Source organism: Hydra vulgaris, chromosome 09 (assembly GCF_038396675.1).
Source record: "Hydra vulgaris chromosome 09, alternate assembly HydraT2T_AEP".
Classification (NCBI taxonomy): Eukaryota; Metazoa; Cnidaria; class Hydrozoa; order Anthoathecata; family Hydridae; genus Hydra; species Hydra vulgaris.
In genome coordinates, this window is record NC_088928.1 from 4,437,501 (window position 1) to 4,460,453 (window position 22,953).

Below are 22,953 nucleotides of genomic sequence, written 5' to 3' on the forward strand. Positions count from 1 at the left end.
TTGAGTTTTTTATGTTGAAACTGTTCTTCCGGTGGTTTTTTTAACTTATATAAGAGACAGGTTTAATATGACACGCTTTAAAAATACAACACGAATTGAGAAATGCCAAATACACATCATTCTATAAAAGCGCTCTATGATGATTTGACAATTTAAATCAGTCTGTCTTGAATTATTGCCAAAATATGAAAATTATTGCATTAATTAATAATAAGCGGTCTGGAACTTATGCATGGTATAAATTGTATAAAAAAGGGCACAAAAATTATATATTTCTTGTTTTTATTGATTTGTGAATTTTTAATCAAACTTTAAAATGACAATTTGCACTGTTATTGGGTGCCATAGTAATGCAAACGCACCAGGTTCTAATATATTTTTTTATTGATTATCCTCAGATTCAATAACTGCTTTATGGAAAAAAAAAACTTGGTATATATAAATTTTGATGGTTCATATTTCAGCATGTCAAAAGAACAAATGACATAAAAATCATTCCAAAATCAGTACAAGGGCGGATCTACTGTTTGAAAATGGAAGTAAATTAGGGAGGTCATTAAAAAGTGATAAAGGTTTCTTTTAAATTGCTTGTTTTGAGGATAATACCCTGAAAGGAGTTTCTAGAAATGAGCATTAAAAATTTTGAAATGTCACATACCATAGTATTGAGTTTTTTTAAAGTTTTTTTTAATGTTATATCCATTTCCTGGCAAGAATCTGGTATTATACAACATAATTTACAAATTTTACATAATTTACCTATTTTAAAAGTCAAAACAACTATATTAAAGATACAATTATTTAAAAATCATCTTTACTGTCAGTAAAAACAAGTTGCACTAAAAAAATATAAAACCAAATATATTACTTCATTTTTAATTATACCACAAATACTTTTTGGGATTTACTAAAATATGCAAATATTTGATTTGCTGATTGTAGGGGAAAAAATATTTATATTTCAAAAAAATGACAAAACGATATCTTAAAAAAACAAAAAAACAATTTGTGCATTCTTGAAAAAATAAATATGAAATAATTATGTGAAATAGTTGATATTTTTATCATTTAATGTTCATTGATAGTTTGAGGTATTAAAAGCATTGTTTTATCATATTTTTCATATTCTTACAAAAAAATCTTGTTTGTCAAGATTTGTGTTTCGTAGTGTAACGAAATTAAGAGAGGTTTGTAATAAAAGTTGTATTAATGTTGTATCAACTTGTTGTTTTTTCAAGTGTATAAATCTATAATTGTGTTAGCTTGAACCTTATTGCTGTTCTAACTATAGAAACAATAACTGTTAAAAGTTTTATTGTTGTTTATTGTCTTCAAAACTGTTTTACCACCAGAATATCTTATGCTTCATTGTTATTTTTTACTGTGCAATTTATTTGAACTTTGTTAGTAATAACTTTATTGACTATTAACTATTAAACATTTTTTTTTTTTTTTAACAAAAAACAGGTTTTGTTTATTTATTTTTTATAAAAAAAAGTGAACTAAAATAGGATTTAATATCTTGACAAAAACTTTTTGTCATACTAGTTAAAATAAAATACTGGTTACGTTAAATAAATTTTCTAGTTATGTTTACTTGAATTTTGTAAACAAACCCTTTTTGATCAATGTTTTGTATTAGCAAAAGTAATTTGAGGTTTTTTTAAAAAATAGAGTAAATTGCCACTTAAACTGGTTTTATTTATTTCTGCATTTAAACTAGTTTTATTTATTTCTGCTGTTTATAAGACTTATTCTAAACTATTATGCTAAAGAAACTTTTTTGGGATTTTTGCATTAAGAAAGCTATTACTATTTTTTTAATATGACTCATAAACCCCTAATCATATTTTTAAATTCCTAATTTTCTATTGTTCAAACTTTGTATTATGAACAAGCCTATGAACCTAAAACATAGGCTTGTTCATAATACAAATTATGAACAAGCCTATGTTTTAGGTTCAACTAAAATATTATAGTTGTTATCTATCAAAAAACGGATATAGCTTGACTTTTTAATTTTTATTTTAAGTAAAAAAATTTTAAATACAATGTTTTAGTGTAATTGTATTAATGATTTATTTTGGTTTAGTTGTGCCTTTCTGCTAAATGTTTTAAACCTGCTCTGAAGTTTTTGGATGTTGATGTAACAGATATAAATAATGAAGTAAGTTTAATAGATTTTGATAAACTTTTTCTGCAAACACTGTTTGTTGAATTGATGTTCCTGATGATTTTACGTTCAAGTTAATAAGTTTTTTGTTTACTAATTATTAATGCATTATTAATTATTTAGTTTAGATTTTTTGTTGTCAACAAATTTAAATCAAGTGTTAAACATCTATATTAATCATGAATAAAGTGTAATTGCAAATTATTTGCTTCTCTTCTTTCAAAATTTTAATAAAATAAATTATTATGGCAGTCAAAATAAGCTATTTATGATTGCTTATCAAATATTGTAATCATTTTTCAACATGGTGGCGTATTTCAAATTACCTAATTGGGCAGTTTACTTGATTAAGTTCACAATCAAATCACAAATGCATATATATATATATATATGTATATGTATGTATATATATATATATGTATATATACATATATGTATATATACATATATATATATATACATATATATATATATATATATATATATATATATATATATATATATATATATATATATATATATATATATATATATATATATATATATATATATATATATATATATATATATATATATATATATATGTATATATATATATATAGATGTATATATACATATATATATATATATATACATATATATATATATATATATATATATATATATATATATATATATATATATATATATATATATATATATATATATATATATATATGTATATATATATGTATACATATAGGTATATATTACATATACATATACATATATATATATATATATATATATATATATATATATATATATATATATATATATATATATATATATATATATATATATATATATATATATATATATATATAGAAATAAATGCTCAAATTAATAAAACTTCAATTTATATATATATATATATATATATATATATATATATATATATATATATATATATATATATATATATATATATATGTATATATACATATACATATATATATATATATATATATATATATATATATATATATATATACATATATATATATATATATATAGATATAGAGAGAGAGAGAGAGAAATAAATGCTCAAATTAATAAAACTTCAATTTATATATATATATATATATATATATATATATATATATATATATATATATATATATATATATATATATATATATGTATATATACATATACATATATATATAGAAATAAATGCTCAAATTAATAAAACTTCAATTTATATATATATATATATATATATATATATATATATATATATATATATATATATATATATATATATATATATATATATATATATATATATATATATATATATATATATATATATATATATATATATATATAGAAATAAATGCTCAAATTAATAAAACTTCAATTTATATATATATATATATATATTTCTTTTTCCTCTTTCTTTTTCCTTTAATCCTCTCTAAGTTATTTGTAATTAAATATAGTTTTTTCTTAAATTTTATATTTGGATATTTTTAATTTTCCATGAATAACACTTAGTACAGATTTTTTTGACAACATAAGTTATAACTATTAATAAAAATAATGTTTTTTCTCAATAGGTTTAAACCAAATGGTTTAAACTAATGGTTTAACCCATGGTTTAAACCATTTGAAAAATATAAATTTAAACCAAAATAATATTATTTAAACAACTTTAAATTTACAGCAAGAAAGCAAAGTAGTGGTATGTTTACTAATAAAACTATATCTTTCATGTAAATACCTTATATAAATAATATACTCATATATAAATGCACCTATTTTAAGCATTAAGACACTTCTAAAAATCAATTTCTCATGTATATTAAATTTACAGTGTTATTTATTTGACATTGCCTTTTTTTTTTAAATTCGGCAATAGGTCATGGTGATATTATATATATATATATATATATATATATATATATATATATATACATATATATATATATATATATATATATATATATATATATATATATATATATATGTATATATATATGTATATATATATGTATATATGTATATATATATATATATATATATATATATATATATATATACATATAGATATATATATAGATATATACATATACATATACATATATATATATATATATATAAATATATATATATATATATATATTTTTTTTTTGTTATTCACCTCTTCAAGGCCAAGAACGCCACTACAGACGAGGAGGTTACTTAATAGTGGTTATAACCCTCTCTCAACTCTATAACTCCGAAACACGAACCTTGACGAACAAGGCCGCTGCGCGGAGAAACAAGTTGAGCGCGGTACTACCAGGGGCGTGGTGGGGATCGAACTCGGAACCTCTCGCTTATGAAGCGAGCGCTTTACCACTACACCACTACCGCATGCTCAATTTTCAACTAAGTTTTCTGCAAAAAAATAATGGGACACCTAACATAAATAATTTATTAAGAAAACTAATGGTAGAATTAATACTTTGTGTAACCTCTTTTAGCTTTTAAAATAGCATTTTCTTATATGCGGTAGTGGTGTAGTGGTAAAGCGCTCGCTTCATAAGGGAGAGGTTCCGAGTTCGATCCCCACCACATCCCTGGTAGTACCGCGCTCAACTTGTTTCTCTGCACAGCAGCCTTGTTCGTTGAGGTTCGTGTTTCGGAGTTGTAGAGTTGAGAGAGGGTTATAACCACTATTAAGTAGTCTCCTCATCTGTAGTGGCCTTCTTGGCCTTGAGGAGGGGAATAACAAAAAAAAAAAAAAATTTAAATGTTTTGGCATAGATTCCACTAATTTTTTTGTTATATCAGAACTTATTCATCCCAAATCTTTGTAACAGCAGTTTCTAATTCTGTCTTTCGCTTCAAGTCACGATTACCTATTTGCTTATCTAAAATCGACCATAAATTTTTGATAGGATTTATATCTGAACTTTTTGCCTGCCATTCAAGAATATTTATGAATTTGCTTTGTAAAAGTTGTTGTTTTTTTTAACTCATGTTTTAAATCATTTTCATGTTGAAATATAAAATTTCTACTTTATCTCAATTTACACGCTGATAAAGTCAAATTATTATTCAAAATATCAATGTGCACGTCCGATTTTATTGTATCTTTAATAAATTCAAGGTTTCTAACACCATTCCATGACATACAGCCAATACCATTATGTTAACACCTCCATGTTTTATGTTTCCTTGCATGCAACTTAAACAGTAAGCTTCACCAGTTTCTCTCCAAACATTTTGTTTACCATCAGAATGTACCAAAATAAATTTGGATTCATCTGACTACAGTATTTTCTTCTAAAATGAAAATGGCTTATTAACATGAGTTTTAGCAAATAATAATAGTTTTTTCTTATGTTGCTGTGTCAAAAATGGCTTTTTACATGGTGTGTAATTTTCAAACCCATTTTCATGTAAACAATTTTGGATTGTTTTATCAGTTATTTTGGTTCCAGTGTTATTTTCAATATATTCTGCAACTTTTCTGGATGACTCAAATCTATTTTTCTTAAATAATCTAACAATTAAGTGATTTTCTTTGATGGTAGTCTTTTTGTGGTATGTCTGTTTGTGTCCACGTCCTTTCAAAATCTTTGCAGTATAGTGTCTTTCAAACTTTTTTACAATATTTGAAATGGTGGAACGTGAAACTCCAGTCTCTTTTTCGATAGTTCTGCAAGTTTTTTTTTGATTAACTAAATCCAAAACTAATTTTCGTTGATTCTCATTCAAATATTGTTTTAAATCTATATTTTATCTATATTTAGGAGCAAAATCTATATTTTATCAATCATGGCTAGAGTCATGATTGATAAAATTTATATTTTGCTCCTAAATATTTCATAAAACAATTTTTTTTTTATAAAAAACTTGTGTTTTACCTTTAGAAAATCATAAGTATCCTACAAAACAAATTATAAATTAGAATTGAATCAACATAAGGTTAACATCAGGTCAGGTTATCCTGCTACTGGTGAAAATGTCAGGTCAGGTTATCCTGTTACTGGTAACATGTAACCAAGTACAACCTGCTTCATGTCCTGCTGGCTTTTAGGATGCAGTTTTTTAAGCAAAAGCTAGGAGAAGTTTAAACTCCAACTTAAAACACCCCTGCCTTGGGGCTCTTGGTTGAGTAAAGGTTAGAGATGGTGTCTCTATAAAAATACTCATCTTGGGCAGATGTTAAATGCATCCAGCTACTGTCATGTAGATGGCCTCCTAGGCAAAGACTTAAGGTAAACAGATTCTATCCGTTGACCAGCCTTGCACCCCTTCTTCATCTAGTAGGCTGGCGCATATGTATTTGTAATACATTGTTTCCAGTTTAGGATGTTAAAGGTTTTGCTTGGGTTTTTATTTTTATGACTAGGCAACTCATTCTATTATCTCCTAATGAGGGTACAGCTCTAAAACTCAGTTTTATGGTTCTGAGGCTGGCTGGTAGTCAGGTTTCCCAAACTCTGTGGTAGCTTTCAGAGAAGCTGATTCCATCAACAGCTGTAAAATATCAGAGTACTAACAGTGCCATGTTGCGCATAGATGGTGTTCCTGTTCGCCAGACCTACTTGCAAAGTTCACCAGACCTACTTGCTCTTTGTGAGACTAATTTGAGTTCGGCTGTCTCATCTTGTGATCTTAGTGTTAATGGTTATCTTCCTCTAATTTGTAAAGACTCCAATAGTCACATGCTTGGCCTCGGCATTTACATTCGTAAGAATTTACCCATTCGTCTCAAAACTCAAATTAGTCTCACAAAGAGCAAGTAGGTCTGGTGAACTTTGTAAGAGATAAGACTCAACAGAAGAAAAGTTACTTCGAAGACCACGAATTCTAGTGAATGATAGGTTTAGAGAACTTGGTGATGATGATGGTTTGTGTTTTATAGTTTTTGGTACTTTATTTATTTTTAAATTAGATAGAAGAACTTGACTCAAAGCATAGATAGTGCTCAGAACACCGTTTAATAGCCCAAGCAATTGCCTCATTACTACTAATAAACCCTAAGCCGTAACAAAGGGCTCCAAATGTGGCCTCTGCAATGCACACCAAAAGTACAAACAGGGACACCATCCATGCGCAACATGGCACTGTTAATACTTTGATATTTTTCAGCTGTTGATGGAATCAGCCTCTCTGAGAGCTACCACAGAGTTCGGGAAACCTGACTACCAGCCGGCCTCAGAACCATAAAACTGAGTTTTAGAGCTGTACCCTCGTTAGGAGATAATAGAATGAGTTGCCTAGTCATAAAAACAGGAAACACAAGCAAAACCCATGCATTGAGTCAAGATAATCCAGCATTCAACATCCTAAACTGGAAACAATGTATTAAAAATACATCTGCGCCAGCCTAATAGATGAAGAAGAGGTGCGAGGCTGGTCAACAGATAGAATCTGTTTACCCTTTAAGTCTTTGCCTAGGAGGCTTCTTAACATCTGCCAAAGATTAGTATTTTTATCGAGACACCGTCTCTAGCCTTTACTCAACCAAGAGCCCCAAGGCAGGGGGTGTTTTAAATCAGAGTTGGCATCTCCTAGCCTTTGCCTAAAAAGGCGTATCCTACAAGGCAGCAGGACATGAAGCAGATTGTACTGGGTTACATGTTACCAGTAGCAGGATAACCTGATCTGACTTGATATATATATAAATAGCTTTATTAAATTATCAAAAAGTATTTTGAAAAAAAGTTTATTAAAACGCATTCGTTGTCGTTGTTGTTTATAAAATTAAGAATACAAATTGTTTAAAAAAAATTCATCATTAAAAAAAAAAACTTTTGAAGTAAATAAAAGTTTTATTTAATATTCTGTGATTAACAATTTAAAACTTTTTTAAACAATTTAAAACTTTATTAAAAAGCATTTAAGTGTAAAAAAAAATTTATTAGAAAGGTTACATAGTATAACAAAAAAAAAAAAACTTTGTTATGCTTTCGGCTATTATATTTATGGATTCATCGAAAAGTTTATTAAAAAAATCGTTGTCGTTGTTGTTTATAAAATTAATTGTTCAAACTGTTTTAAAAACATTTATACTCATCGTAAAAAATATACTTTTTAACTATATAATATCTTTCCACAATTTAAATAAATATCTTCTATAGCATATAATCTTTAAAAGCAATTTATCATTTTCAAGAATCTTTTATTCCCTCTTGATGATTCCAGGTCAAGCCTCACTCTCCTCCATGGTTTTCCTCACACTGTGCTGCTGCGATTGCCAATCGAAACCGTTACTTCCATTTTTATCAGCAAAACAATTCTCCAGAAAACAGACATCTGTTTATTACTGCTAGAAACAATTGTAAAAAGGTTTTGTCTAACGCCAAAACCCGCTATTCTCAGAACATGAAATCTTGTATCTCATCTCAAAAATTAGGCTCTCGTGACTTCTGGAGAATCTTTAATAATATCAATAATAAGGGCAAATCTATAATTCCACCTCTCTTGTATGGTTCAGACTTAGTGATCTCACCTAAAGACAAAGCCGAATTGTTTGCTAAAAACTTTTCATCAATATCATCTCTTGATTCCACTAGTTGCGTTCTACCTGATATTGCCAACAAACATGTTGATCCATTGCTTGACATTCATATCACTCCAGCATCTGTATCTTAAGTGATTTCCTGCCTAGACTCTTCTACAGCTTGTGGCCCGGACATCATACCTTTTATTATCTTGCAGAAGTGTTCTCCGGAGCTGTCATCTATACTCTCAAAACTATTCATTAAGTGCTTATCAGAGTCTTGTTTTCCAGCCTGCTGGAAAGCGGCATCTCTTATCCCTATTTTCAAAAATTCTGGAGAGCGATCTGATTCGTCTAACTACCATCCCATTAGTCTTCTTCCTATCATAAGCAAGGTTTTTGAATCTTTAATTAACAAACACTTAATTTCTCATCTTTAATCTAATAACTTACTTTCTGACCATCAATATGGATTTCGATCTTCTCGTTTTACAGCTGATTTGCTAACAGTAATAACTGATAGGTTTTATTGTGCATTAGTTGTGCATTAGATGAAGGTGGAGAGGTTAAGGCCATCGCTCTAGACAATTCAAAAGCTTTTGATAAAGTTTGGCATGCTGGTCTTCTCCATAAGCTTTTTTCTTATGGTGTATCCAGCAACATCTTTAAGATTACTGAATCCTTCCTTTCCAATCGTAGCATAAAAGTTGTCCTTGATGGACAACACTCTTCTTATTCTGTAACTTCAGGGGTTCCTCAAGGTTCTATCCTTGGCCCTATACTCTTTTTAATTTACATCAACGATCTTCCAGATATTCTGACATCTAAGGTGGCATTGTTTGCTGATGATACTACCATTTATTCTTGTTGTGATAAGAAAATGATCACCCTCTGATTGCTTGGAGGGGGCATTTGAGCTTGAAAAGTATCTCACTTCTGCTACAGCATGGCTCACAGTGGCTGGTGAACTTTAATTCAGATAAAACTGAATTTTTTTCAGCCAATCGTTATCGCAATAATTTAGATCTTCCTATATTTATGAACGGTGATGTACTCGATGAGTCACCTACTCTTCATCTTCTAGGATTAACTCTTACTTCCAATCTTTCTTCGAAACCATATATCAAATCAGTTGCAAAATTAGCATCTGCTAAGGTTGCATCTCTTTATCGAGCTCGTCACTTTCTTACTTCGGATTCTATTCTCTATCTCTATAAGTCTCAAATTCGGCCTTGTATGGAATACTGTTGCCATATCTGGGGTGGATCTTCTAATGATGCCCTTTCTCTTTTAGACAATGTGCAAAAACGCATTTTAAACATAGTTGGACCTGCTCTTGCAGCCAACCTCCAACCATTATCACATCGTCGTAATGTTGCTTCTCTTTCTCTTTTCTACAAATACTATAATGGGCACTGCTCTATAGAGCTAGCGTCTCTTGTGCCATCTACTAAAATTCATTCTCGTGTTACTTGTCATTCAATTAAGTGTCATCCTTTTTCTGTGACTATTCCTAAGTGATCCAAAATCGCTAATTCGTCTAGTTTTTTTCCTCGAACATCAGATCTTTGGAATTTGCTTCCTTCATCTTGCTTTCCTGATTCATATAAATTGCAATCCTTTAAGTCGTCCGTCAATCGTAATCTTGCTCGACAATCTTCATCTTTTCTCTTTCAGTAACTTCCAACTTTAATTAGTGGCTGCTTGCAGCCTTGTTGGAAGCAAAGATGTTTAAAATATATATATATATATATATATATATATATATATATATATATATATATATATATATATATATATATATATATATATATATATATATATATATATATTTATATATAGTATATATAAAGTATCAAAGCTTGATTTTATCTACAGAACATTAAAAAATGATGTCGATGATGCATATCAGTAACACTGATAGAAGATATAATTTATTCTAGTGAAATTCCTTATGCTTTTTTTAATGAAACAAGTTAATTAAACCAGGCTTTTATCTTGTTTTTCATATGCCTACTTGTTACAACCAAACCAAATTAAACACGGCTTATTTAAAAGAAAAAGAAAAAAAAGGAGTTACCAAAAAACAATTTTTTTTTGGTTTTTTTTTTTAAATATGGTTTTTGTTTTTTTTCTTCAGAAAAATTGGTTTTTTTTCAACCCTTTTTTTACTTATGTATGGTTAATAAATGTAAATGATTGGTAATATATAAGAATGTTAAAATTTTGAAAAGTTTTTATATTAGTTTCACTACCTTGTTTTTTTTTTTTATTTTATGATCTATGATAACAAACTTATTATGTAATTTACTCATTTTTTTGTTTGTCTTTAATAATTGGTTTATCATTTAATTTTCAAACAATTGTTTTCTGTTACACTTAATGAAAAACTTTATTGAAAAATACTTTACAGAACACAAATTGACCCCATTCTCAAAAAAAAAAAAAAAATTTTTAACATAGAAATTTAAACATTTCTTTTTCAAATTTGTTTAATCAGTTTGCCCAATAACCAATTGGTTTTTTTTGTTTAAAAAAAAGTTAAACACTGTCAATATTGCAATAAGCTAGTATTTCAATTTTCTACTGACCAAGTTGTTCAGTAAATATAAAAATTAAAAAAGAGATTTTCAAAAGAAGTAGTGCTGTAATGTTTTTTTGTTTGTTTGTTTTTTGATAAAAATTCTTAGAGTACTTAATATATATTGGGTTTAAGTAGATAACACAGGGTCTATTTTGTAAAGTTTTTGGATTATAAGGTTTATGATACCACTTGCATTGTCAATTTATTTGCAACTAATTACCAATTTATAATTAGTGCACCAAATATATTAGATTAGTTTTTATTAATTTATCAAAGTTTTGATTGATAATTTTTTAGGATGGCGGTTTTGATGCAAGATCTTTTCTGCTTTACTTTTACTATGGTGGGATGATATTTCTTGCTCTCAAACAGTTTGAAAAAGCAATGTTTTGTCTCCAAGCGGTAATTTTTTTTTTTTTTCAAGTTAATATACTAGCAGTAAAAATATTTAGAATTAATAAAATTTAAATATTAGAAATAAAAACGCAACTTTAGATAAGTTTGAATATAAAGTATATATAAAAAGTAAGAGATGCAACCTTAACCAACCACCCAACAGCAATGAGATGATAAAAAGAGGCAACCTTAACACATGCTAACTTTGCAATGGGGGTTGTATATCTGGCTTCGATGTGAGGTCAGTAGTGAATGAGAATTTTAAGTTTGAGAGGAAAAATTGTAGAAGACTCATTAAGACTGTTGTTATTCATCAATATTGGAATATTCACTATTTATTGTGATAAGCAACTGAGTTTTGTTAAAGTTTTATTGCTTCTGCAAACTCCTAGTTGCAGTAGTGATAGCCCATGTCTTACTGTTTCCATCTAATTCATGGTAGAACCTTTCTGTTATGGTTAAATTTGTTACAACAAGTCAGCAGTTGAACAAGACAATCCATATTGATTAAAATATATAATTTTTTGATTTTGTTAATGATTGTTACAGTTGTTAGACTCACAACGAGATATTAGTTTGTTGATTAACTGAAAAAATTGTTGATAACTGAAAATGAGTATTAAATTTGTTAATTAAAGATAATAGTTTGTTAATTAATTAATGCGGTAGTGGTGTAGTGGTAAAGCGCTCGCTTTATAAGAGAGAGGTTCCGAGTTCGATCCCCACCACGTCCCTGGTAGCGCCTTGCTCAACTTCGTGTTCGTGTTTCGGAGTTATAGAGTTGAGAGAGGGTTATAACCACAATTAAGAAGCCTCCTCGTCTGTAGTGGCCTTCTGAGTCTTGGGGAGGTGAATTAACAAAAAAAAAAAAAAAATTAAAGATAACTCACAACTGAAAGCAGGAGTGATTGAGATGTCTGACAGTAAATTAACCTGTTTTTTTTTTAATGGCATTAAGGGTGTGATGATTCAAAAGATAAAAGTAGAAAAGTTTTTTATATATTATTCTTATCTTTGGGAGAATAAACACGATAGGTGAATTTGTATATAACTTTATACCAAAGTATAAAGTTATTTACAAATAATAACCAAAGCATGTGAGGCCAATATTATAGAATAAAGGCCAAGCATGTGGCACTGGGTTTTTTCAAATCTTTGATTTACAAAACCAGTAGTCATCAGTGGTAATTTTAATTTGGCTGAATTAAAACTAGTCTTACAAAGAGCAAGTTTGTAAATCTTGCAAATTCTCAAGAGTTGCTTTGACTCAACAGATGAAAAGTTGCTTCAAAGACCACAAAATACTTGTAAAGTATAAACTGAAATAATTTGGTAGTAATGATGAAAAACACTTTTGTTTTTCATCATTACAAGCAAATTATTTCAATAATATTATATTATAAGAAATATTATATCACAAGACTGTGACATGAATATTGTCTGGGCGGTAAGCTGTTAAAGAGTTATTAAGAGTTTTAATTTTAATTCAAGAAAATTGGAAAAAATTACTTTTTATGTTACACATATTTTAACAATATTTTTGTTCTATAGCTTCAATTTATGTAGTATTTTTTTTCTTTTTGAAAATCTTTTTGAAAAGCCAGAGTTATTGAAACTACTTTACAAAGTTGCAATCTTAATAATATCCAACATGCTTTTAAATTTGCTGAATCTGTTTTCAAACTATTGAATGCATTATAGGAAGGTTGATATTGTTTTTATACATTTATGATTCTCCAGTCAGAATGGCTGCTTCATGCTGGTTATGAACTGCTGATTATTAACTCAATTAATGCTGATTATGTGCTGCTAAAATCAATTCACGCTATTATGAATTGCTGATTAATAACTATTTTTGAATGTGAGAATGTTTTTTGCTCAGCATGCTGGGTTGAAGACTAAAAGATATTAGAGGGATATTTAGTGGGACTTCCGTATTAACAGTAACCCAATCAGCACAAGACACGTTTTAGCCTACAAAACACATTTTGTTCTATAAATTTATTTAAATGTTTTCAGACAGCTAAATTAAACAGTTATTTTGCTTGCCCGGAAAATGGTTATCTTTATTAAATAGATTATCATTTTTGTGAAATGCTATTCTTTTTATCTAAATATCTATCTCACAATAACTTGTGTTTTCAAGAAATTCTGTTGTTTCTGTGCAAATACTAATACCAATCCCATAATGAATTATGCAACTTCAATTTTTATTTATTTTTATATTTTATTGTATTATTATATTTTATTTTATGTATTGCGCAAGTTCTATTTTGAGAAAACAAACATATAACAAATGATACTTTGTTTAATTTTTTTTTTCAGAATTAGTTAGCGATTGTAATCCCGGGATCCCGGCCTTTTTTATAATCCCAAGATTGTCTAATATCAATCCCAGGATATCTCCATAAGATTAAACAAAACAAAGCCTAATGAAAATAGGTATAAAAACAACAATTTATGCATCTCAATAAAATAATTTAAAATAGTATAAAATTGCAGAAAATAATTGTATTTTCAGTTCGGTTTAGAGAAAAATAAAAATGAGAATCTTTGCAGTCATTTTGGTTATTCTGTTCTGTTCAGTAATTCTGTAAAATGAACTTTTTTCAAACTGAAAAAAAAAGTGAGTTTCTTATAAGGTAGACTCTTAAAATTACAAATTAAATAAGCATGATGTATATTTTTTGCAGGATAAGAAAAACCATACATCGATGTGTAAATTGCCAAACAGCAAGAAAATTTTAAAAAACGGTGGTTCAACAAAAGGACTTCTTATACAAATGTTGTTGGAGTATGAAAGTGTGAAGGTTGAAAGTCCAACCGAGCCAAATTACCAAAGAAAACATATCAGATAAAACAGCAAAAAAGAAATTTAAACCACTAACAAAATACTTTTCCATTTATGAAAGGGAAGATTAAACTCTTCATGCTACACTTGCTTGCCTGAGGACGTCTGACAGGCTTTCGTTTAATGTGGTTTGTTCTTCAACAGATTTATGTGCTGCTATAACTGCAATGGGATTCAGAAATCTACCAAGGTCAGTAAATACAATTCATAATCATGTAGTAGAGTACAGCAAAAAAATAAGATTAGGTTTAGTTCATCATATTGAAGCATGCAAGAAAATAGAATTTGGGGTAGGAGAGATATTTCCTTTGTCTTTTGACAAGTGGACGTCACTTTGAAATTGTCGCTATATATATTATTATTTATGGACAAAATTCTCACCTATGAAGTTAAGGTTTTGTGCGAATAATGGGTTCAATGCCAGCAGAAAAGTGCATTAAACTATTATAAAAAAAACTTGAAGAATAAAAGTCTTCATCTACACAGCCACATTGTGGCTATAATGGCCGACATAGCTAGTGTTTTAAAAAAAGTGGGAAGGTTGCTGGCTGCTAATCAACAATTATTTTTTGCCTACGGCATACAACTTGCTGTATTTGATATTCTTTTTTTTTTTTTTTTTTTTTTGTTATTTCACCTCCCCAAGGCCCAGAAGGCCACTACAGATGAGGAGGCTGCTTAATTGTGGTTATAACCCTCTCTCAACTCTATAACTCCGAAACATGAACCTTGATGAACAAGACCACTGCGCGGAGAAACAAGTTGAGCGCGGTACTACCAGGGACGTGGTACCTCTCGCTTATGAAGCGAGCGCTCTACCGCTAAACCACTACCGTAATAGATTAATAATTCCTTACCTACCGCAATAGATTAATAATTCCTTATAAAAAGAGAGAATTGGAAACATATCAGCTAGAATTTGAAAATGGATTTTCTGATAGTGATTCATCCAAGAATGAGGAAATTGAGGAGTATTTACTGGGCTACAATCATGAAAATGTAAGATCTAAAATTGAACTAAATGAATTAAGAGCCAGTCATAAAGAAAGTATACCAATTGATACTAATATTTAGAGGATCACCAACCAAAAACAACATCTTACAAAAATATATTAAGGCTGAATTTGGAAAGCAACTGTCTTTAATAATGGACTACAAGACACAGTGGAGCTGCCTTCTGTTAATGCTTAAAGGATTTTACAAAGTAAGAAATTGTATACAAAATCATTAGTTGATATTTACCTAGTCCAATATAATTCTATAGCTCTATCACAGGATGAAGTGATAATATTATCAAAGATACTTACAACTTTGGTTCCCATTAAAGTAAACAGTTGAAGTAAATAGGTTAGAGTATCGGCACTTAATTGCTGATACTCTAACCTATTTACTGCCATAGCTATTAATTTTATGCTTACAAAATTGAAAGATGCTGAAAATGAAACAAGCAAAGAAATGTGTGCAGCTTTAATGGTTCGTATAGATAAATGCTGTTGAAGTCGATAAATAAATAATTACAGTGCCTTCTTCATTTAAATGTCGAAAACTTTTCGTAAAATTCCTGGAAAGATTAAATACTTCCAATTCTGCTCTAGTAAGAGCGTCAGTTAGGTCTAATATGCTAAATTTGATTGAGGAACCTGAAATGGTACCTGAGTCTGTAACTAATCCTTTAAGTATTGAAAAGGAACTTGATTGTGTTATTAAAGAAGGACAATCACCAATGCAACCAGTTAGACATTGTTATCAAAAGTTCAAACAAAAATGACACACCAATGGTGGTACATGTGGCGATTATTTTGAAAGATCTTATTTCTAATGACCATGAAACTGACAAGTGTCAAAGTTGACTTATTTTCTTCTGCTGGACTGTTCAATAAAAAAATTCATAACCGTTTAGGCTATTAAACTTTGGACACGTTGTGCTTCAAAGTACATAAAACATAATATATTTCTTTATTTTTTACTTAATATTTTAACATTAACACGTTAAATGATTTTTTCCCATGCATGTAACAATGTAACATTAACTGCCTTCATTTAATAAATATATTTTTGGTTAAAATTGTACTGTTTTTTATTCTATTTAATACTATGTAGATGTTATACATGTCTATGTTTTACAATTCTGGGAACCCCGGATTGATATTTTTCAATCCCAGAATCCCGGGATTGAGAAAGACCACCAGGATTGCAATCCCTAGTATCAGTTAAAGGCATGCGATGATTTTATTCAATTGAAAAATCAATTTAAAAGTTTATTTTAATTTAATGGAAGTAATTATTTGAATGTTTTATTAAAATTAAAATTTAGGTAGTTACAACACCTGCCATACCTGTGAGTCATATTATGCTAGAAGCATTCAAAAAATATCTTCTTTTATCATTGTTGCTGAATGGAAAGGTAGTTTTTTAAAGTTTTTTTTATTTTTTTTAAATGTAATAGATAAATTTTGATTGTTGCTTGTGCAAAGGCACAATAAATTGAAAAGTCTAAGAATGTATGTGAAATAATAATTAATTGACACTATTGTGCAATATAAGACACAATATAAGGCAAGCAAACACAAAAAAGGTAAATGGAAAATTTATTGTTTTAGTTTTTTTAAAGACTTTTTGTTTAAGTAGATGGTCAAACAAATAATTTCGGTTAAATACATTAATTTTTCAAAAATGTTTAGCTCGCTGGTCTTCTTCATATATGACTCTTCACATATCACTTCTTCACATATCACTTCTTCACATATCACTTCTTCACATATCACTTCTTCACATATCACTTCTTCACATATCACTATTTTTGATCTCTTAGAACAGTTAACCGATCTTGAATCTGATTTCTCTTTTGTAACAGATTAGGGCTTTAACAAAACTTAGTTATTAACTGCAAACAACTATTGTAATATTGTCAACATTGTCTTACTCCTGAATCCATTCTCTACCTCTACAAATCTTTTACTTGTCCCTTTATAAAATACTGTAGTCATATTTAGACTTGTTCTACTAATGATGCTCTTTCTCTTCTTGACAAGGCCCACAAACGCATTGCAAGTATAGTTGGACCTACTCTATCTGCCAAGCTTGAGCCACTTTTTCATTGTCATAAGGTTGCATCTCTTTCTCTTTTTTTACAAATGCTTTCATGGTCTCTGCTCAAAGGAGCTATTATCTCTAGTTTTATCTAACAAACTCATTCTCCCTTGACTTTTCATTCAGCAAAGTCTCATCCTTTTACTGTATCTTTCTAGTTATGCTCTAAAAACATTTATTCATCTCCCCCCCCCCTTTCCCTGGCACTTCAATGCTTTGGAGCTCTCTCTTATCATCAATCATCTTTCCCGTGTTTTCCTGACTCATACAACCTTCAACTTTTTTAAGTCTTCTGTCAACTGTTTCCTTGCTTTTTAACACTGTTTATTGTTTTCTAGTAACTTCCAACTGAATAGTGGTTGCTTGCACTCTTGTTAGGAGTAAATTACTTTAAACATATATATATATATATATATATATATATATATATATATATATATATATATATATATATATATATATATATATATATATATATATATATATATACATATACAATATGAGAATAAAATAAAAAGAGCTGATAAGCTTTAGCAAAGATTTATTTAATTAGTTTTAAAAACAAGTGGAATAAACATTAAAGGGATTGTTAGGGAGTAATTAAAAGATGCAAATAAGATTTACGATTGAGAAATCATTTAAAAAGCGAAAGCAGGTGGGGAAGAATAATACTAGTTTTTAATTTTATAATTTTAAACTTGACACTTGATCTATATATATATATATATATATATATATATATATATATATATATATATATATATATATATATATATATATATATATATATATATATATATATGCCATCAGTAGGCTCATCTTCCTGATGAGTCTACTAATGACAAAACATGCTGTAGAAGATAAAAGTTAGATAAGTGTTTTTACTAATTTATTATATATATATATATATATATATATATTATTTTATTGAAAGTTTTAACCTGCGTAATATTTTTATTAAAGTTATTTCTTTGTTTTCTATTTTTCTATAATTTTTAATATATATATATATATATATATATATATATATATATATATATATATATATATATATATATATATATATATATATATATATCAGTAACAAACTTAAATTTTATTTGGGGATGCCATCTTTTTTTTAACAAAGTTGGAGGGGGAGAGCATGTTCTTTATTAAACCAGTTAGAAAAATGAACCAGCTAAAATAAATAGAAAATTAGTTATTTACTACAGCATTTGAAACAAAAACTTTTTTTTCATTCTTTTAATAAAAAAGCAAAAATAATTTTCATACTTTTAATAAAAAATAAATATTTATAGGCGCCCATACTGCTCCAGCAGTACCAAAACAGATCAGGGTTATTCCTTGTATATCTTGTATAGATGTGTGTTTGTGTTTAGGAAAAGTATATCTAAAACATAAATTTACTGATAATCAAAAAAATGTCTTAAAACACTGGCGCAAGTGTGATATGATTTGGTTAAAATATACACAAGTTACTGTTTCAGAAAAAAAGGTCTGTGGAGCAGTTTGTAATGCATGCAGAAAAGAAATGAAAGGTTAAGTTCAAAGGATGCATGAACATCTAGAGAAATGCAAACAGTCACAACCCTTTGAAGTTATTGAGTCAATAGAAGATCAACAACCTTGAATGTTAAAGACAGTGGTTACACTCTACCTAATAGAACTCAAATTGGGAGAGCAATATTAGATAAGGCTTACACAGAAGAAATTGAAAAATGTAATGTATTGAATGGGAAAATTGTAGCAATGACTTGATGGATGAAGTAATGTGCACTATGAACCAATAGTTTGTGTCGCTGTAATTGCAGATAGTATTAACATTTTAGTAGATACAATAAGTACTTCTGGTCATTCCCATACTGGTGAATATCTTATACAATTGGCAAGAGAAGCAATAGAATCTGTAACACATATATTTGGATGCACAGTAAAAAGCTTTGTGACTGACAATGCAGCTAATATAAAGTCAATGCGGCAAGTATTGTCATCTGAAGGAGATATAATAATAACTTATAGGTCTACTGCTCATATACTAAATCTTTTAGGAAATGATCTTAACATTGAAAATGTGAGCAAGCATTTTACACAGATAATAAAATATTTCAGAAATAATCATTAAACTGGAGCATATTATAGAGAAAGTGGAGGAACAAAATAACCATTTCCTACTGAAACACGCTGGAGTTCTGTATGTGATTCACTTAAATATGTCAATAACTGGAGCATCATTTTCACAATGTTTGAAAAAAAACAGAGACTTGGATCCCACGATTCGTAGAAAAATAAGTGACATACAGATAATGCAGAATATTTGTTGAAAAATTAAAACCAATTGGAGTTGCTCTAGATAAGTTGCAAAGAGATCAAACAAAAATAAATGACACTGTTGAAATTTTTAAAAAGCTAATAAACATGTTATCATTTTTATCAACTGAAAAAAAAAAATTGGAAACTAGATATCTTCAGACTGTCAGTGATGCTCATTTTCTTGCAAACATGCTAGATCCTAGATATTTTAGATTTAATCTTTCTGAAAATGAAAATGAAGCTGCAATGGCTTTTGCAGATAAAGAATTTAACAACTTGTTACTAATAATATTCAAGTTGGAAGCCAAATCTGCTCCGTTTGATAAAAGCTATTTTTACTGTGAATCTGTTTTAAAATATGTATCACCAATAAAATGGTAGATATCTCTAAAATCTTTGGACTGCAATATTATCATGGATATTGAAAGTTTGTTAAACACACCAGTTTCTAGTGCTGGAATTAAAAGAATTTTTTTGAATTTTGGGCTTGTCCATTCCAAGCTAAGAAACAAGATGGGAGAAGAAAAAGTGGCAAAGTTTGTTTTATATACAGAACATTAAAGAATGATGTATTGGTTGATGAATTACAGCAGTAATGTTAATAGAAAATATAATTTACTCAAGTAAAATGGCTTATACTTGTTTTTAATTGAATAAACATGGCTTTTTTTTTTTTTTTTTAAAAAAGTTCATAACAAAAATACCATAAGTTTTTTTTTTTTTATTTTTTTTAAAAAAACTCATAGTTTTTGGGTTATGAAAAGTCTTAATTGCATATAGAGATAGAAATCAAACCCTTTTTTTAAAGTTCGGGTCTGGTTTGGTTCGGTTAAATCAAATGTCCAGTTCAGTTTGGTTTGGTCTTAAGCTCAGTTCCGGTTCGGTAACAATTAAAGGTTCGGTTTGGTATCAATCCAATTGTTTTTTTATTAGTTTGATTAGTTACATTCACATAAAACACAAATAATTTAATTTATTAAGATACTTCTCTACCATTAAATAAATGAAAAACCTAAATTTTTTTGATTTTTTGATTTTAGTAAAATATTAACAATACTTTTACAAGAAAATCAAAAAAAATACTTATCTAAGTTAAAAAACATACCCTTTTCAATTATTTTGGGTTACAATGGTTGTTTATTTTGAGATACAATGGTAGTTTATTTTGAAACCTGTATAGCAACGGTCGCTAATGGGGCATATTTTCTAGAAGTACCTTTTGTTATTTGAACTAATTTAATAAAGAAAATATATTTAGCCTGATGGCTAGTATAACCAATTATAGAATAATTTATTTTTTTAATAATTAGATTTTTTTTTTCATCTTTTTTTGCATTTTTTTTTAAATTAAAAAATTTACTTTTGTGCTCATTGTTTCCCAAAAGTTTTTAGATTTTGTTGACAAAACGGTTTGAAATTTTCCCAAGTTTAAGAATGGGTATGACTGCAATTTGAACCTCAATCAAACATTTAAATCTAGTAGAACCCTTTTTTTTAGATCAACTTTGGGGCAAATAGTTGTGAATGTTGTCCTAGATGCATTATAACTAAAATTAGAACTAATTTCCATCTTTGGTTATAGGTTTAGATTGTTATTTATCCTTTTATTAATATACCCTGAAAATTTCAGTTCAGAAACTTTATTAGTAGTGGAGAATTTTATGAAACAGATTCGGTCCTTGTTTATCCTTTAACTCATAAATTTGCGCAAGTATTTGTCAAATTCATGTCTTGTGTCATTACTGCCAGCCTTAGACAATGGAGTAGCAGCTGTTTAAAGTCTGCCTGCAAGTCATACAATTCAGCATCAACTTTACTCTTTTTTGAAGGAGACAGTTGATTTGAATGACTGCATTCACTAAAGCTGTCCATATCTGTACTGTCTGAGTTCTAGCGTATCATCTGAGGTGTTGAAGAAATTATAATTTTGTCTACCATACTACGCATCTTTGAATAAACAAAACTGCGATCTTCTGCATTGACGAAAATTTTTTAAGAAAGAACAATATATGTTGGTAGCTCATACAAAGTATGAATATTTTATAATCAAGTTGGAAAGAAAAGCTGCCTTCAAATTGCGCATACTGTCATTGTCTGAACGATTGATCTTACAGACTGACCGTAAACAAAATAGTATTATGTTATGTAATGTCAACTTATGTTACGTACTATGTTATGCATTGTAGACTTATTTTATGTGTTACGTTATGATAATTATGTTATATTATGTATTATAATTATACATAGTTGTACAATTAGTATATATATATATATATATATATTTATATATATATATATATATATATATATATATATATATATATATATATATATATATATATATATATATATATATATATATATATATATATATATGTTTTATGTTATGTATTGTAGACTTATGTTAAGTACTATATTATGTATTATGTTATGTATATAAATTTTCACTACTATAAATCTCTTTTTAGTTCAGTTAGGGTAAGGAAAGTTTGTTCGGTTTGGTTTGTCTTTAACAATTTTAAAGTTCGGGTTCGGTTCAGTTCGTTCGTATTTAAGGTTCTAGTTCGGTTCGTTCGGTTCGGATTCGGTTCGTTTCCCATCTCTAATTGCCTATTATAATTGTCATGTCGAAATAGAAAACCTTTATTAAGTTGTAATGATTTCTTGTTAAGCCAAACCGAGACTAAATGTTAACCCAAGACAAAGCAAGACAGGAACCTAATGATTCAGTGCGATACAGCATTAAAACATCTTTAATTGTTTTATAATTGTCGATGTCTTCGCATAAGGTTTAAAATAATAACCCACAACTTTTGTATTATTGATTCAGTATTTTTTCATTTTACTGTAATTAAAATACTATTAATTTAATGCGGTTTTTCAATTTCAAAAAAGATTTAATTTATGAGTAATCCCTTAATTATGTAATTTATGAGTAATCCCTTAATTATGTAATTTATGAGTAATCCCTTAATTAGTGTCCAATTCGTAGTGGCAAAATTTTAAGTACTAAATAAACTTACAGTATTTTTTTTATCATTCGGACTCTGAAAGAATTTTTG

The 22,953-nt window shown here is 28.1% G+C and overlaps 1 protein-coding gene across 1 annotated transcript in view; it reads left to right on the plus strand.

Moving 5' to 3' along the window:
* Positions 1 to 22,953, plus strand: part of LOC100207009 (COP9 signalosome complex subunit 3) — a 52,767-nt gene that overhangs the window by 20,317 nt on the left and 9,497 nt on the right. Inside the window, exons 5-7 of the mRNA XM_065804544.1 lie at positions 2,093 to 2,167; positions 11,539 to 11,643; positions 16,803 to 16,892. Of these exons, the coding sequence (XP_065660616.1) occupies positions 2,093 to 2,167; positions 11,539 to 11,643; positions 16,803 to 16,892 (270 nt within the window). The remainder of the gene's footprint in view (positions 1 to 2,092; positions 2,168 to 11,538; positions 11,644 to 16,802; positions 16,893 to 22,953) is intronic.